Source organism: Halichoeres trimaculatus, unplaced genomic scaffold (genome assembly GCF_033239565.1).
Source record: "Halichoeres trimaculatus isolate MK-OKI-2021-1 unplaced genomic scaffold, fHalTri1.1 fHalTri1_scaffold_21, whole genome shotgun sequence".
Lineage (NCBI taxonomy): Eukaryota > Metazoa > Chordata > Actinopteri > Labriformes > Labridae > Halichoeres > Halichoeres trimaculatus.
Genome location: NW_027437199.1, coordinates 14,485,006 through 14,503,140, shown reverse-complemented (window position 1 = coordinate 14,503,140; position 18,135 = coordinate 14,485,006). Strand labels below are relative to the sequence as shown.

The following is an 18,135-nucleotide window of genomic DNA, read 5'->3' as shown; positions in this document are numbered from 1 at the left end:
TGGGTTATTTAATGCTTTATTTGAGGCCAGAAGACTAACCAGAACAGGTTTTTAGTGTTGGCAAGAAAGGCGCTAAGGCAATGGTTAAATATAAGTGTAGTGCTCCAGTCCAGGATGTAAATTTGGAGACAATAATTAAATATAAGACAACAAAAGTGCTAAAAGCTTTGAAGGTTTAGATAATATTCCTACAAAAATAGATTAATCAATAAATTAAAATTTAATAATAAAAAAAAATAAAATGAAAAATCCATGTCTGACCCCTCACATGTCCACAACTTTTGACAAAACTCGAACTCTAAAAACCTCTGGATATTGAATTTATCTGCAGTGCACTGACCATGATGATCAGATGAAACCTAGAGGAAGCGTCCGTATAAATGCGCACCCTGTGAATCCTATAAAACCAACCCAAAGCAGCACTCAGACAGGTCACAAAGTCAATACCATACCAGGTGAACCTATCTCCAGCTCTTATCCGCTCGTGCCATCACCTTTTACGCATCTAACTGACAACAAGTATTGCCTCAAATACCAATAAAAATTAATCCAAAGTGAATGAGTCCACGGTTAAAAAAATGAAAGCTGCATGACGAAGTGCATAAAAGCGAATGCGTTTGGCCCTTAAAGGGGGCTTCAGAGACACGTCATCCCTGAGCAAATGGGAATGGATGTCTTCTACATGACCAAGGCAACTCTTCCGACCTTTTTTTTTTTTTTTTTTTTTTTTTAAGATCTCATAAGATCTCATAGTCATATATCCATCACACAATTCACAGTGTTACGGTGCCAATAATTGGAATTCAAAGCTGCAAGCTGGAAATAACGTTACTCACCACATTCAGAAAGCCAACTCCGTTTCTTATGGCATGAGCAGGAGATGCGCCCTGTTGTATATTCGTCATGGATCACGTTGGATACCTGATGCTGAACTAGTAAATCCAGTCGGTGCAGATTACATTACATAGTTCTCTTTTGTCCATGGTATCCCCCCTGAAGTTTTTTTTTTTTTTTTTTTTTTTTTTCAAGAAACGGGTTTCTGCAGGAGCATCTAAAGTTGGTGTACCATTGGTGTTTTTAGACCCTTACTTCATCCAGGCACCAGTGATAAAATAAAACTACAGGCGTATGACGAACTATTCTTTTTTTTTTTTTAATTTCAGCAGGTATTTTGAAAACATATCAATCCTTTATTCTTGATAAACTGTACAACTGGTTTCATCACTAAGTCATGATTAGATTGGACCACATGAACCAAATGCATTTACTAATAATAGGGTCTGATATTTCATTTTTACACTTAAAAACATTGTTTACAATTAAAAAAAAAAACTTTTTATTTATTTATTTATTTATTTATTTATTTATTTATTTATTTATTTTTGCCCTAATGTCTCAAGTCAAGACAAAGCATATGTCATATTTCTTGGAGTCAACCTTGTCTTTGATCCTGGTCACACACTCCCATGTGATGTCACCCTATTAAAGGTAAGAGCTGGCTAATCACTAAATTCTATTTAACTTGTCATGATAAAAAGGAAAATCCGTCCTTCCTTTCAAAGGTTAAAAAAAAGCAAATGTAATTTAAAATGTTTGAAAAATAATATAAAACACAACTAATTTTGAATTATTAACAAAGGACCCAGATAATTTAAGTATAAAAGTACTTATTTCAATTAAATACAATTACATCATGATGTATTGCCATAACAGACACATTCATTTTGTAACACAGTTTATGCCACCTTTCATTTTTTCAGTTTTTTATGTTATAAAACACAAGTCGCCATGTTTCCTGTTATGTTTCCCACATAATGTAAAATATTAACAATGGACACAGGCTTGCTCAGAAATATTTTCCCACCAATATCAATTAAATACTATGGTGTCAAGTAACTTGTTTTACAAAACAAAATATTCAAGAAAATGAAAGTTGGGTCATGATGTTTTCAGAATCAAACTCACAACCAAAATATGTCATTCAGTTATTGCAGTTTCCTTAGTTTAGTTTAGTTTAATAGGAATTAAATGAAAAGTTAGTTATTTGTCATTTGTCTGACTGCTTTAAAAGGTAGATCTGCCTAATAACATTTATAACCCTCTCACTCAGAGATAACACAGGTCTGAGCTCCACCTGTCATTGTATAGCAGGATGCTATTTTATTTTGAGTCACAACTTATGTCAACAAGAGAGCCAGAGGATTTCACAATCTATGTAACAAAAGTCTATTATCTTAAGCTGCTGTAGAAGTGTACGTTGAACTTGTGACATTTGATGTCTTTTCATTTTAGTGGCTAACTGCCTGTCTTCTCATACCCACTGCTCCACATTGCTCTAATGTCTGTGTTCATACATTCTGTTTGATTGTGTCTTTAAGATGAAACAGACTGTAGAGGGCGGGACGGGTGGGGTCCTTTTCCCCATGTGGATAAGGAAAACAACGCCTAAAAGTCAAAACCCGAGTGCCCTGCTTGTCAGGTCTAACAAACAGCTTTAGGGTTTCCATTTAACTTGTTTTTTTAAAGATTCTTCAGTCTTCTCAAGTTAAGCTTTCAACAAATATTACCTTAATGATGACATGGTAAAAAAGAGGATCCCTAATATTGCTTGATTTGGCAAACAATCTCAAATCCAGCTCAGTCCCAGTTTGTGAAAACATCACTTTTTTTTTATCAGAGACTTGATGCACTTCCCAGTTATGACAACTTCTGCTGTGTGATGACAATGAACACTTCTGCTTGTAAAAGCATAAAGAATCTTATGTAAGCAGGGAGGCTGCCTGTGCCATTATAGAAACATGACAAGTGATGGACTTCAGAAAACAGCAAGGTAGAGTAAAGAATAGTATAACAACTTTGAGCACACTTGCGGGAGCTGTCTTCTTTAATATTTTCCATTTTGCGAGGTGTAGACTGGACAAAATAAAACTAAAATAAAGAAGTTTGATGTAGACCAACCAGATTTACTCATTCAGTGGCAGGTGGGTGACTGAGTAAAATGTTTTCTGCATTGAAAAAAAAATGCATTGTGCCATCCGAGTCTGAAGACCAGAGGCGCAGCACAACACCTCTGGTCAGCACGTACTTCACTGTCAATCTCTCCTCAGTGGCTTTCAGTGGCAGCTCCAATAAAATTCAAAGCTCTTCTTCTGTCTTGCAAAACATTTACAACAATGGCTCCTGCCTACTTGGGGTCCCTCATCCAGGTCTACACTCCTTCTCACCCACTACACTCTCCTTGTGAAAGACGCCTGGTGCTCCCGGCCCAGTGCGGCTCTGAATCTCTAGCCAGACTCTTCTCCTCTGTTGTTCCCAAATGGTGGAACGAATCACCAACTCTATACGATCCAGAGTCCCTTTCTACTTTAAGTGATGTCTGAAGACACATCTGTTCAGGGACACTTAGGCACTTAAGCTGACCCTTCTCCTCTTTGTCCTCAGAATGAGCCAGAAGGTCTAAGACTCAGCTCTTAGTGAACATATCCAATGGGAATAAACACATTACAGCACAAGCAACAATCCAGGTGAGCCCCAGTGAGCAGGCGCACCTAGCAGGAACACAAAAATAAAAGTTGAGATCAAAACACAACAGGTGTTTTTTTTTTTTTTTTTCCAATTGCAACCTGTTATATTTTGATCTCAACTTTTTTTTTTCAATTGCAGCCTGTTCTGTTTTGATCTCAATTTTTTTTTCATTTCTCACTTATTCTCTTTTGCTTACAAATCTCCTTATGGTTTCAAATCTATTCTTTTTGATTGAATAATAAAGAAACAAAATTCTCTCCATAATGCTGGCTTTATATGAACGTGAACATGAAAATAGTGGTGAAAATGAAAGTTTTTGTTCTGTCACTCATGTTCTCATCAAAAGCACAGATAAAACACAGTTAGATGATCAAACATGTCTGTAAACAATTCTGAATGGTCATGTAAGGCGCAGCCTGTCTTCTACCCTGTATGTTTTACAGCAGGGTTGGCACAGAGCAGTCCACCTTTTACTGACCATGTATTAGACCAGTTTAGTATTTAACATGTTGGGTATGGCCAGAATTCAATGTGCAGTGTGCAGTGTGCAGTATGTGATTAAATCAACTTCAGCTGTAGTTAATGGGATGATGTACAATTCTTCTCCATACATTTTCTGGATCATTCTCTCCAGTAGCTAATTGTTTCAGCTCTAAAGCGCACGTGTTTGTGAGTGCGCTCTCTTGGCTGTATGCTCATCCCTAAAACATCTTAGAAAAGAAGAAGAAGAAGAAGGAAAAACATGTCTGCTCAGAGGTGGGCAGTACAGATCCCCTTACAGGTTGTTCCTGTTAGGCCAGTTGTAGCAGTAGTGGTAGCAACTGTACATAACAAAAAGCTGACCCTGGGAGAAAAGAAGACCTATTGTTGTTACATGTAGGATTTTTTGTTCACCTATAGATTGCCCACCCCATTTCTAACTGCCAGCACTAATAAAGCAGCAGCATAAAGCAGCAATAAGCAGTCTTTTTGTCGATGTTATGATCAAAAAAGGCTGTAAGAGTTTTAAAAATTTGTAAATCCAGGGTGCAGTAGTTACTGCGACCAAACTAAGCAGTTAACTAAACATAAGAGTTAAACTAGTTTAGGTAAGCTTCGGCTCAAGAAAAGCTTCTTTCCACAGGCTTTCAGGACTGCCAATTACACTCTCTTCAGATGAAAACATAGCTCCTTACAAAAAAAAAAAGAAAGAAAAAAAACAGAGCAGTCGCTTCATGATGCACAAACACCACAGGTTCCTGTCTGCACATTGCACTTTGACACCCTGATCACCACACTGTTTACACCTTTCTACATTTTGTGTCAGGAAAACATTTTAGGGGTGATAGGGAAAGAAAAAACACATGAAAATATTCTGTAAGAGTTGAAAAAAAAGAAAATAGGAACTGAATCTGTACCACAAACCAGGGGATCCTATAATAGTTTTTTTTTTTTGTTATTACAAAAAAATGCAACGATGATAAAACTGCAGTCAGAATTTAAACACTATACATATTTTATCCTGATTCAAAATAAAATGCAACCTTTTCCTCATCAACAAAATTTAGAGTCAGTCCTGACACAAAGGAAATACTTAATTCAAATTTCAGGTGAATAAAAATATAAAAAAATAATATGTCTTACCTCAATTTAAGTAAATTTGGAGAGAACACAGTGGCTGAGTCTTTGTGATAAAAATTAGCATGACCTAAAAAGTTTATCCAGTTTTAAATCCATCCACAGACGGACAACTCCCTCTGAAGCAGAAAGCATCTCATGTCAGATGTGCCTCACATGCGACATTATCTCTCATTTGCTTAAACTTCTTTCGCTCAGCCAGTGGTAGGTCGAGTCTGAGATGTAACCGCAAGTAAAGAGGCAGAGCTGTGAAGTAGGTGGAACTGGTTCACTATGACCACTCAGAAAATTTACAAGAATTTGCATTTTGCCCCTTTGGATCATTACCAGGTGGAAGAGCTTCAAATTACAGAAAGAAGGAACAGGATCAAGAGGATTAAAGTAGAGAGTGGGTAGTTCAGTGATTTTTAGACTCAAACAGGCTTTTCATCTGGTGAGGTATAAATTCATAAAAAAGAGAAATTATGACCTGTGTGTGTGTGTGTGTGTGTGTGTGTGTGTGTGTGTGTGGGGGGGGGGGGGGGGGGGGGGGGGATTCAGACAGCTTTTGTTAGGTGGGTTTCAAGTTACATCGATAATGTATGCCTCAAAGCTAAAACCTGCTTCCAGATGAAAGAAAACAATGAAAAAAGTCAATATTTGTCAACTCCGAAAAGAAAACATACTGAAAACAAAAAGGAAGTCAATTAAATGACCTGCCATTTGTGGTTATGGGTCTTTGATGGACTCTGGTTAAAGTCAACAAAATAAAAACATTTCTTTCATGTGCTACATAATTCTCATCAATCCATAAGACCAGCTCTTACATAACACCGTCCATGTCATTTTAATAATAAATGCTATGAAACGCTGTAGAAAGTTTAGTCTAGTCTTTGACTAGATTTACAGATTAAAACTGAGTTTGATGACACAACCAGTTTATTCAAGCTTATGAATTTCAAAAAGACACTTTAGACACATGCATTGAGACAGAGCTGTAGACGCAGGTCAAACTGGTACATTCCTGAACAAAAGCTGAAGAACAGGGAGAAAAATGAAAAGAATTCACATTTAACCTTTTGAGGTAATTATCAGGTTGGAGAGCTTTTAAATGCTGTAAAACAACAGCTAGTTGAAAACTGTGTTTAAAGTCAAACTGTATATATGTACATCAGGTAAAATTTTAAGACTCTGATCAGGAGTGTATCTCTTACAAAGAACTTCAAATGCTGGATTTATAAATACAATCTTTATTTTAATCAGCAAAGTATACTTTAAAACACAACCAACTTAATTAAATGTATCCAGTCAATAGACGTGAACATACTCAGAATACATACCATGTGAAGAGGGCACACTTGTAAACACAGGAAGTAAACACTACATATATTGTACATTGCACATAAATGCCTTATTGTACATTCCACTGCTTGCATTGTCACTGTATGACCTCAGGGGAACATCACCACAGCAGGTTTCTTTCCAAGAACCCAGCCAGGTAAAGTCTACAGCCAGCAGTTGGCTTGGTGTAGCAGCTAACATTTGATCCATGGGCACTCAGACTTTTGGGTGAGCACATTTGGCCAGGGCCCAACGCTCACACCGCTGACACCAGTCTACATCCTGGTCCATTCTCAGCCAGTCACATGTCCATCTCACCGACACAGTATCTGCTCCATGCCTTGGTGCCTCTGTCTGCTCTTTAAGATCCTCTAGAACAGGGACAGACAACCTAGGGCACGGGTGCCAGAGCTGGCATGCGAAGCTATTTATGTTGGCACGCAGAGAATAATTACAATGAGACAGAGGACAAAATAAACGAACCAATGAATAAATAAATAAAAAAAGATAACAAAACTTTTGTATTGTATCATTTAACATTTGACAAGAAATTGAGCACACTAGAAATTTCCCTGAAAAAATTACTTTTAAATAAAACATTTAAATGATTGACAGTGTAAGTATGCGAACGTGTCTTCCAAGTGCGTCACCGCAAATCTCTCGGGGCGTCAGTCTGCTAGCTTACAATTTAGAGGCAAAACAGTGTTGACAAGGTATGCAAAACAAAGCAACGCATTCAAAACTCTCTGAGGCAAAGGAAGAATGGAAGTCATAGCATTTCTCACTGCATAGCTAAGCATGGAAAACCATTCAAGGAGACTTTCTTGTCGACTGTCCATGATTTTATGAAAGAAGTAAGTCTTGGCACATTGGGCATGAGTGTATTTTAAAGTGGTGGAAAGGGTTGCCCATCCCTGCTCTAGAAGATAAAGAAGTTTGTAGACTTCCTCCTACCTACACTTAAACCTAAAGGAGAACAGTCAGGGTGGGTGGAGTACACTCTATTTACAGTTTTTTCCCCTACATTTTGGAGCAAGCTGCAGCTTACAGTATACGCTGTGCCTCAAAAAAGCAATGAGAGCATCTACTCCCACTGACACCTCCATCAGTCCGGATACATGCCAAGGCGTGGAACAGAGCAGCAGGGCGCTGCTAGTCTTTGAGCTATCACAAAAGACGCAAGTGATACAAGCCAGTATTCTGTCAGGTTTCTTCATGTTAATATAAAATTATTTCCGTTATCTAGAAAAAAATGAGTTTTTTTTTCTTTTTTTTACAACTTCAAAAATTAAAGAATTGCTGAGTCACAAACCTGAGCACGCGCTGCACTGGAGTATAATGGTCGTACATCAGCTGGTCACACTCACATATTTTAGGGAAGCCCCAAAATGATATTTTAGATAGATGTTATGAATGCAATCAGACAAATAATCATCTCAGGACTTTATATTAATTTTTTAAGGTGAGCAAACATCACTAACCACTCTGTGGTAACAGCATGTTTCTAGTGTTCGAAACTTTTAAACTCGCTCTGCTCCAAAATTTAATCCTTACAACAATACATTTTTTTGAATAGGCTTTTTGTTTACACTCATTCTCAGTGCCACAGTACTGCTTTATAAAAATGAAGAAACTTCGCAAGTTGTATTCACAATTTTATTTCAAGTTTGGATCAACTCCTGAACACACTGCCAGTTGAAGGTAAAGGTAATAGATAAAAATGAGAGAATGAACCCAAAGCTTTGAAGTTCAACTGCTCTCCCAGTTTCACCTCCAGTTTGCCTCATATATCAATGTTTTGGTACAGAAAATACTGCTTCTGTTAATGAAAAGTGCCCCACACCCCATCAGAAATATGCTATTGACAGCTCAAGTTTAGGTTCAGAATCAACATTCTGCAAATGTTGGGTGCACAAAAATGACCAACCAACCTTTTAAAATGTATCATTATCAACATTAGCCCAAAACTTGATGGCAGCCTGCAAAGGAGTTGGCTCGAGCAGAAAAAGTAAGAAAATGTTCCTTTTGAAGGTCAACTGCTAAATTTCCCCAATCAGAAGAAATCTTCACCAGTCATAACAGGACTGCTGCAATCATTCATCCATCAGCATCTCCACGTCACCTCGACTTCATCTGTTCTGTACCTACGACAGCAGAGATGATAAAAGTCAGCCTGAAAAGATTAGAAAAGTAACAAAATCATTTCTTCTGCAGCCAGTGGATACTTCATGTCCAGGACGATATTACCCCAAAGCAGAAATAGCAGGAGCGATACACCTTTTATCTAATTTAGTGGCCATATAACACAAGGGACTAATGCTGATTTTAGGATTCCTGTCCTTTCCTAATAGGTTCAACTGCATGCTGAGTTTATTATATTCAGATGTGTTTTATGGATCCTTGTAACCTGGAAAAAAAATAAGGTTAAAAGGATCTGAATCTGTCATCCAACAAACCTTGAAAACGGATGCTTTTATTTTTCTAATTAATAAGTGAATTAATTGTGAAAATCCTCAGAATGCGGAAAAATTGACTTACCAAGAAGTGATGTTTATTTGCGTTTTTTTTGATTACTTACCCCCCCCCCCAAAAATAAATAAATAAATAAATAAATAAAATAAATACATAAATAAATAAAATAAAATAATAAAATGAAATAAATTAAAAAATAAAACAAAACAAAACAATAACAACAACAATAAAAAAAATTGAACAAACTAACAAAAACATCATGTGTACCTCTGTGTAATCCACGAGTCTGCAAGTTCAGTCACCTGTCCTGACCTGAACATCTCCCAGCCTGCTTGTGCAATCATGGCTCCATTGTCAATACAGAACCTGCAGCAAGGGGAAGAACACCAGACTGTTAAGGACAGCAGTCTACTTTAACTCAATAAAGCCAGACAACAGCCTGATTTCAAGGCTTTCTACATAACTTGGGCGGGTTGGTCTCTCTTCTCATGCCTGTTTTCTTTTTTTATTTTTGTACTTCCAGCTCATTCTCTGTTGCTACACTCCACTCCTGTTTTAAAAGCATGAAATAATGTTTCCCTGTTAAAAAAGAGCTGTATTGCCCTTACTTTGACTGACAGTTTTAACAAAGGATATGTTTGCTAAGAAGTAAATTAGTTCAATGAACAGAAACCATACAACTCACAAGTGAAATAAATCCATGCTGTAAAACACAGCATACATATTTAAAACAAGAACAATCAAGACTTTCCAACACATTTTTTCCTTATCAGACTGCTGAGCCGTTTACATCTATTTTCATTTATTTACCTAACCTTTATTTACTCAGTCTGGTCCCACTGAGATTAAAAACCTCTTTTCCTGGGAGGATCTTGTCAAGGCAGGCAGCAGTAAAAACCCAAAGTTGCAGACAGAAATACAAAAAGACAAAGCAAAACAACTATCCAACCATGAGGGATGATACTTTTGATACGGTGTTGTTGGTGGGATTGGTGTTCCTGTCCTGATTTTGTTTAAGCCTCTCAAACAAAGAGTTGAATAAAACTTTATAATTAAAAAGTCTCAACACCAACAAAGCCACTTCAATGTTAGAAATAATTGACGGAGAGTATCAGTTTCAGTCCAAACATACCATCATTTCTGATCACCAATCTACCACTCACTACATTTCAGTGTAAATCCTTGTGAGAATGGATTGACTGGTTTACCTTTCATCTGTTGCAAAAAGCTTGGCTCCTCTCTCCTTACACATCACTCCCATCATCTCCTGCAGACGCAGATTACCTGCACACGTAAAAAAAACAGTCACAACCTTCATAGGATGGGTGCTTTTGATAAGTAGATTTAACTTGATTTTGATGACTATCAGAGTTTGTGTGTGTGACAACACTATGGCATCCCTGCACAGGTTGGGGTTATCACACACAGGTATGAAAAAGTGATAAACTTACAGCCAACACCCCCAACGATGAGGACCTCTTGGGAGCCGCAGTGAGCCATGGCTCTTTCTGTGATCTCTACCAGCATGGAGAACACTGTCTCCTGCAGGGATGGAAGCATTAGTGCTGGAATACACAGAGAATATCTAACATAATAAATGCACCTGAAGTAATCAACAATGGCCTCAGTCTTTTTTTTTTAGATGTATGTCAAAACTAAGATGGTTCTAGCTTCCACCATGTAAAAGATTTGACCCTTTGGTTTGTCACAGCTCTATTCTCTTTGCTATCTAGGCTAAAATGAGACACATGGATACTTTGGATTCAGAAAGTTTTAACATTCCATTTTAATTCCATTTTTAGAAGTTAAAATGCAAACTTTTACTAGTTTTTGTTGACAAAATGTTTTTGATTTGAAACCTTTTGAAAATGATTTGACCAAGAATTAGCTAAATTAATTGGTTTACTTTCAAAAGAATTGATGTACTTTGAACTGACTTGTCTGGACTTAAATTGAATTTCCTCTGGGGAGCTGCGAAAGAGGAGGGTTTTCCAGTCAAGGAAGAAAACTATCACGTCTTAGCAGATCACAACACGTACAAAAGCTTTTTAAATCAAAATGGCATCCAGAGCTGGTTTTCCTAAAGCTGTTTTCAACTCGTGGAACTCCACAGATCAAAAACCTTTTATTTTGTTTGTTAATACCTGCAGGGAGAAGCACAAATCTTCTGCTGTACACTGACCAGAGCTCAACATCTTGTGAGCAGCATCCTATTGAAGAAAAAAACAGGGGAATTGTTTGAATGGTGAGCCAAAACAGTTCTGTATATTCAACTATTATAAATATTTGACCTTTACTCTAGAGATTGGCTTGCCAACAGTGACACTTGCTTTGCTAAATGAACTCATTTCAAAGTAAAAGCACTCAAAGAGACGTATGTTTTTTTTTTTTTTTCATAAACAAGAAGTAAACTTACCTCAATATAGGACAAAATCCCAGAAAAGGAGACGTCCATTCCTTTTACTGTGTATGGCAGCTCCACAAACTGACTCCCTCTACCAGCATGGAAAAATACAGCTAAGTAATGCAGCGCTAATGAATGGCATTTGAAATAAATGGGAATAGTCAAACTTAAATATACAAGCCTTTTTTTTTTTGACACAACATGGGGTCCAAATTACTAACGTGTACACAAAGTCTGAACCACAGTACTTTACAAGCAGGGACTTTTTTTAAATTGGAAAAAAAAAAACAAAAAAAGAATATTAAAGCAACTTGCCTTAAAGCTACAACACACATACAACATTTAAGCAGTGGTAGATCAGCAAATCAAAAGCATACCAAAACATATAAGTTACATTGATGGAGTCTGATATGTACGGAGGATCAAACATGCAAAAATGAAATATATGAGTACATAATAAATTAAAAGAATAATTAATTAATTAATTAATTAAATAAATAAATAATTGTGTCAATAATCATTTAATATTGGAAATAAATCAATAAATAATTAAATTAATACATAATTAACTTATATTAAATTAAAGTGTTATGAAATACTTAAATAGTTAATTAAATGCATCATTAATTATTCAAATTATTTATTTATCTAAAAAAAAACCAAAACAAAAAAAACCCAAATGTAATTACTTAAGCATTTATTTAATGAATCACTCATTCAATTATTTATTGAAATTATTTATTTAACTAATTGATGGTAGGACATCATAAACAGGATTTTAAATAAGCTGAATTACTCTTTGCACAGAAAGGCTTACTTACTTTTTGGCCATCTGCTCTATGTTATAACCCGGACTGGGATCATTTGAGATCTGAGGGGAGAAAACAGTTTCACATAACCCGTGCACACATCAGTATTTTTACAGTAACAAGGCCGGCAGAATAAGGATCATAAAGGCACACACCTTTATAACTCGTGCAAATCTGTCCAGACAGTTACCGACTGCAATGTCAATGGTTTCGCCAAATATCCTATACCGGCGCTCTGAGTAAGCAATAACCTGCAAAGAAGAACAACATCTAATGACATTTGTTGACTTTCCAATGAGAAGCAGTTTGTATTGATTTCAGATCCCCCTTGTTGACAAAACAGATACTTAACTCTTTGCTTATCTTGTCCTGTTCATGTATGAGCAGTGTTATGAGATTCAGTCAAACGTATCAATCATAATAAATTTGCTGTATAAAATGTCATAAATATCTGTTTGTGCTGAAGGGTGGCTGTAACAGGCACAGGAAAAATACTTAACAGATATTATCCATCTCACCAACAACTAATCAGCACTGAGTCGACTTGAAACTATGGTGTGGGAACCACAAACTCTTGGGTTTTATTGTGTTTTTCTACTGAGATGAAAAAACAAACCTGAGTGTTTCCTCCACTGACATAAAGCACTGTGGGGTTGCTGGCTTGTGTGATCAGTCGGCCCATCTCAATGTGTCCAATACAGTGGTTAACACCGAGGAGTGGCTTCCCCCAAAGCTGAGCCACTGTACGAGCCACTAGAGCAACAGTCACCAAGGGGGCACCCATACCAGGACCTGGAAAAGAGGAGGGACCAAAAGGAAGACACATGCCGGATCTCTGTCCATCAAGAACTTAACAAACAGTTATGAAATCCACTTAGTTAACTAAATCAAACTTCTCCTTGTTCAGATTTACTCCAGTATTTAAATAATGTAAGTCAGATTAGTTCAGTGCAGATCTGCACCAGCAGTTGCTCATTACAATTTGAAAACATTTTGGGTTCAGAGTCTCAATGCAGTATGGGTTACAGAAATATTACGCTGAGCTCCTCAAGGACAATCTCAACATGATTTGATGTTTTTGAGAATTGAATGGACAGCATAAAATAATGACATAAGGGGCTATAGAGTCAAATAAAAAGGTTCATAGCACATCATGTTTTTAGCAAATATAGAGGCTTAGGTGTACCATTATATACAAATGTCCTTAGGATACTGCTGACTCCACCAGAACAGGTCTGGGTCCCAAAGTATCAAAACTTTTCCCTTGTCCAGCTTAAATGGCACACTCATTTCTGTCATTAATCAAATCCCAGTTTAAAAAAAACTGAAATGCTCTTGTGATACCTTTGGTGTAAGCCACGCAGTCAATGTCTGCAGGTTTTAGCCTGGCTTGTTCCAGCGCTTCCCTCAGGACAGTCAGTATAACAGCACGGTGATGCCTTGCGGTGTCACTTGGCATGAATCCTGTAGAGTGAATCAGCGTGACACTGTAGGTTTTTTCATTCTAAACATATCGGTAAGGACAAGAATCATTCATTTAAAACATAAATCTATCTTGCCTTGACCAGGAGGGGTGATGTAGGTCCGTCTAGGGTTGGAAAGCACTTCCCCATCTCTGATGATTCCTATGCCAATCTTATTGGCACTGCCCTCAAATCCAATAACTACAGTCATGGCTTTAAATTCTATGTCAAAGAAAAGGAATAGGGTGCAGTGAGCATTATCTGTTGAGACTCAAAAACACTATTAAGTATCTTATTTTTTACTCTAAAAGACTTTTGACCAATTCAGAACTCTGCCATATTGTCAAGATCACAAACACATTGACATTTAAACCATTTCAAGTCAGGTGATTATAATGCCCCCAGTTTTAGAACTGTAGTGATTAAATTCGAAGGTCTTAAAAAGATTAAGTTTGAATTAATTAATCAATGCAACAATCAATGCCAACAGACCTAAAAGAAAGTATCTAGTGTGTGCAAGCGGTGAAAACACGACTCGTCTCCGTATTAACAAAATTTCCAGTTAACACTGCCATACCAATCTATTCGACTTTCTTCTGTTGTTCAAATTAAACAAAGTCTTATCTTCAAACATTTACACAAACCTTTAGAAATAAAACTTTTGCAGTCTAGGCTGAATTCTATGCGATCACCCCATATGTAGTTTTGGGTCCAAAACACCGATGAGTCAGTCGCTAACGTCCTGGCACTTAAAACCGGCTCTTTGAAGTGACTCATGCGAACCGGCTCCTGACTTGTCTTTTTCTATAACAGCTGAAAGTTATTGGTCAAGATGTTATTTGGCTTCTGTGTGTACTCTATGCTGCTGTTTTGTGTTAATGAAAAACTACTTGGGAAACAAACAAATGAACAAACAAACAAATGATTCTTTAGTGAAACAAGCCAAAAATACCGACTCTCTTAATAGAACGTAATTCTCATTACTACAAAAGACCAGACTACTGTACAGTTCGCCTGGACAAAATTAATAAAGGTATATCAATAAAGTCTGACTTCATTTGGGGAGGTGAGCTCAAGTAGTTGCTTTCAACTGGTTGGATTCACTCTTCTGAAGAACTCTTTAAAAAAAACAAGATATTGAATCACGCAGTTTCCTCTCATTTGTTCCTTCAGGCACATCTAAAGGCAGCCATAAAGTCTTGGTAGCACATGTTCACAAGGTTTACTGAGCCTTCTGCTTGGAGGGGTTTGGTGGGAGTGACTGCAAAAACACGCAAAGCAGTGTTTGCATCCTGTTGTGAAAGTGCAAGTAAGAAAATTTGCATGCCTTTTTCTTGTCGTGTCCAGCTACCCGAAATAGCTTGTTACTGGCATCTATGTTTATCGATGATACAAATTAGCTACGCCACTGATTAGCTGGCTGGTGAGTCTTCATTCATTCTTAGCTGCAGGCCGTCTGCTGCAGGACGCTCTTTGTTACGGAAGAAAAGCTAGCTTCAGCTTAGCTCGCCATGCTTTGTAATATGTTACAAGAAGCACAGAACAGCCCGTGTATTTGTTAGTTCCCCGACCGTATGCACTCAATGGGTCACAGATGCATTCAGATTTTGTATTTTGGTATGAATCAGAGCGGTGTGCCCCTGAAGTTTATCTAGACCATAAACAGGCCGTTAACTCCGTTAGATAGCACTTGTGGTGCGTTTTAGAATATAGAAGGTTGGTAAAGAAATCATTCACAATACATTACGTACTAAAATGTGATGTCGGGGTGAAAACAATAGGAAACAATGCATACTATGCACCGTTTTTACAAAAGCAAACCTTGACCCAAACAGACTCCAGAATAGTATTCTGGAGTTTGTTTGGGTCAAGGTTTGCTTTTCGTATCCTTAAACTTTCTTATTTGGGTACAGATGAAAAGCAACTGTAGGGTAACATGAAAAATAGCCATTGTTCGATATTTGATTGAAATTCTTTAGCATAAGAACAGTTTATACTGAAGTAACATACATAAGAAAAACAATATATTACATAAAGTGATATGTCTTATGTCATGAAAAAACAAGCACTGTGAGATGGACTTCTTGGATCATTGTGAGACCTCAAGAGCAGAGTCATCTAGGATTGAGAACTTTTTCAGTATCATCAACTGTTTGTCTTTGTCTCAAACAGTGAGAATGGAGGAAAGAAAAGAAAGGACAGTTTGCTGTTAAGAAAATGAAAAGCACAATAAATATTGATTCATTTATAACTAATGCACTTATTGATTTCTCATTGTCTCACCCTGTATACTTTTTTTTTTTAAATAAAAAACAATGTTTTGAGTTGTTATTCAGTGTCTATGAGAAAACTAACTCTAAATCTCTGTTTTTTTTCTTTGTATTTATTTTCAGCGACGCGTGTGTTGTTGTGTGTGCATGCTGTGTGTTTGAGAGGTGTGTTTGCAGTCAGAGCAAGTTCAAGGATGAAGAGAGGCAAGAACGCAGAGGAGACCGCTGCAGATGGGGAGAATGACACTGGTTCAGGTAAAAATTAATTTGCTGATGTTAAATCAAACACATTTGAAACCCACAGGGTTGAGTTTGCATGAATTTACAAGCATCTTTCATTGTTCAGCTTCTGCAAAGAAAGCAAAGAAGCCCAAGGAACCAGAGGCCCCGATACTGTACGATGATCCTCCAGACAAATTCACCACTAAGGACGGACGCAATGCCAATCTGAAGGTTACTTCCTGGAACGTGGATGGACTGAGAGCCTGGGTGAAGAAGAAGGGTTTGGATGTGAGTTTTAAGATAGCTCTAAGATTTGAACATATTTCTTCCTTTTTTTACACTGTAAGTATAAGAAAGTGTCTCTGTCCCTGCAGTGGGTGCGTGAGGAGGCTCCAGATATCTTATGTCTGCAGGAGACAAAATGTGGAGAGAAAGACCTCCCTGCTGATATCACCTCAATGCCTGAGTACCCTCACAAATACTGGGCTGCTACAGACAACAAGGAGGGTTACAGTGGTGTTGCCATGCTCTGCAAGACTGAACCCATTAAAGTCACCTATGGAATTGGTGAGTGGTGTTAAATAAACCCTGGGCCTCTATTCTATGTGTAACACAGACATTATTAATTTTGAAACTGAAGAACTGTGTAATTGGGTTTTACCTGTTCTAAAATTAAGGGAATCAACGCAACAAATTTGGTGAAAGTTACGATTGTTGCTTTTCCCCTTGTTTAATTTGTCAAATTGACTTAAAAAGGTGCGGAGGGAGTACTAAACATGTCTTTAACCTTTTGAAGAAATGAGTAGCTGGTCCCATCATAATGCCAAGTTGTGACTTCTGTTATTCTTGGTGAAATAGTTAATCGTAGCTTAAATATTTATCTTATTTTTTTTTAACAATTAAGTCAGGTGGTGACTAAAGTTTTAAGTCTGTAAGTGGTTATACTTGTTTTTTATAATTAAAATCTCCTGTCAATCATTCAGGCAACGAAGAACATGACAAAGAGGGCCGCGTCATTACTGCTGAATTCCCCGACTTCTACCTCGTAACAGCCTACGTGCCAAACTCTGGCAGAGGTCTAGTGCGTCTTGATTACCGCAAAACCTGGGATGTGGACTTCCGAGCATACCTGACCGAGCTGGACATGCAGAAGCCTCTGGTGCTCTGTGGCGACCTTAACGTTGCCCACCAGGAAATCGACCTGAAGAACCCAAAGGGCAACAAGAAAAACGCAGGTTTCACCCCTGAAGAGCGGGAGGGCTTCAGTCAGCTGCTGTCGTCCGGTTTTGTTGACAGCTTCCGGGAGCTCTACCCCGAGCAGACCAACGCCTACAGCTTCTGGACCTACATGATGAACGCCCGCGGGAAGAACGTGGGTTGGAGGCTTGATTACTTTTTGCTGTCGTCCGGTTTGCTGCCAGGCCTGTGTGACAGCAAGATCCGCAACAAGGTGATGGGAAGTGACCATTGCCCCATCACTCTGCACATCGCTGTGTAGGTCAGGTCAACAGAGATACTTACCTCTACTTAGCTTTACTGTTAGCTCCACTGTTTCGCACTCGACTGAAACCATCATCTGCAGTGTGCTCTGTTAGAGGGTTTACTCATCTGGACAGGGATTGTGGAGTGTAAAAATCTACCCCAGCTCTCTATCTTTAGGTTCAGTAGGCTTTGTTATCTTGTGCTTTTATCTTTTTTCAGTTTTCACATAGAAAGACTCAAAATTACATTTAACAAGGCCCCCCTTCATGTGAGTCTGTCAGTAAAGCCAGCGATTTAGACTGAAATTTTCTTAAGTAGCAACACTAAGTATTCAAAACTGTCTAAGCTGAATTTCGTAAGTCCCATAAAGGTTACAGTACCTGATTTATGTTTTTTTGTTTGTGTAAGAAAATTAAACACTGCTTACAGGAAAAATGTGACTTATCTTTAAAAAAAAAAAGGTTTGAAGCCCCTTTTCCAAACAAGTGTTGAACTTTCTGTAGTAAAAACATTCCCACAATAAAGACTGGATTTGTAGAAAACCTTATGAT

General features: G+C 37.7%; 2 protein-coding genes across 5 annotated transcripts; one reads left to right on the top strand and one right to left on the bottom strand.

Annotated features, from left to right (window-relative positions):
- Positions 1-7,973: 7,973 nt before the first annotated feature.
- osgep (O-sialoglycoprotein endopeptidase) lies at positions 7,974-14,331 on the bottom strand. Of its 3 annotated transcripts, none has more exons than XM_074698329.1 (12): positions 14,188-14,331; positions 13,707-13,832; positions 13,492-13,611; positions 12,764-12,939; positions 12,303-12,398; positions 12,160-12,209; positions 11,351-11,429; positions 11,079-11,144; positions 10,386-10,476; positions 10,143-10,218; positions 9,202-9,300; positions 7,974-8,606 (listed from the first exon to the last, which is right to left on the bottom strand). In XM_074698329.1, the coding sequence occupies exons 2-12, from the start codon at positions 13,819-13,821 to the stop codon at positions 8,567-8,569; spliced, it is 1,008 nt and encodes a 335-aa protein (XP_074554430.1). In that variant the 5' UTR covers positions 13,822-13,832; positions 14,188-14,331; the 3' UTR covers positions 7,974-8,566. The 3 variants fall into 3 exon arrangements, with proteins under 3 accessions (XP_074554430.1, XP_074554429.1, XP_074554428.1); XM_074698328.1 differs by having other exon boundaries at positions 7,975-8,606; positions 14,103-14,331; XM_074698327.1 differs by having other exon boundaries at positions 7,977-8,606; positions 14,255-14,331.
- A 452-nt stretch (positions 14,332-14,783) lies between these two features.
- Positions 14,784-18,129, top strand: apex1 (APEX nuclease (multifunctional DNA repair enzyme) 1). 2 transcript variants are annotated; one of them, XM_074698316.1, is made up of 5 exons: positions 14,784-14,919; positions 16,004-16,135; positions 16,227-16,390; positions 16,477-16,669; positions 17,086-18,129. In XM_074698316.1, exons 1-5 carry the CDS (start codon positions 14,820-14,822, stop codon positions 17,598-17,600), a joined length of 1,104 nt encoding a protein of 367 aa, XP_074554417.1. In that variant the 5' UTR covers positions 14,784-14,819; the 3' UTR covers positions 17,601-18,129. The 2 variants fall into 2 exon arrangements, with proteins under 2 accessions (XP_074554417.1, XP_074554418.1); XM_074698317.1 differs by having other exon boundaries at positions 14,905-15,033.
- Positions 18,130-18,135: the final 6 nt, after the last annotated feature.

Coding starts and splice junctions, on each gene's coding strand:
- osgep (XM_074698329.1), bottom strand. CDS start 13,821: ATGACTGTAGTTATTGGATTTGAGGGCAGTGCCAATAAGATTGGCATA. Junction 12,940..13,491: donor CTGCGTGGCTTACACCAAAG/GTATCACAAGAG, acceptor CCTCTTTTCCAG/GTCCTGGTATGGGTGCCCCC. Junction 10,219..10,385: donor CATCGTTGGGGGTGTTGGCT/GTAAGTTTATCA, acceptor TTACGTGTGCAG/GTAATCTGCGTCTGCAGGAG.
- apex1 (XM_074698316.1), top strand. CDS start 14,820: ATGTTCACAAGGTTTACTGAGCCTTCTGCTTGGAGGGGTTTGGTGGGA. Junction 16,391..16,476: donor TGAAGAAGAAGGGTTTGGAT/GTGAGTTTTAAG, acceptor CTGTCCCTGCAG/TGGGTGCGTGAGGAGGCTCC. Junction 16,670..17,085: donor TAAAGTCACCTATGGAATTG/GTGAGTGGTGTT, acceptor TCAATCATTCAG/GCAACGAAGAACATGACAAA.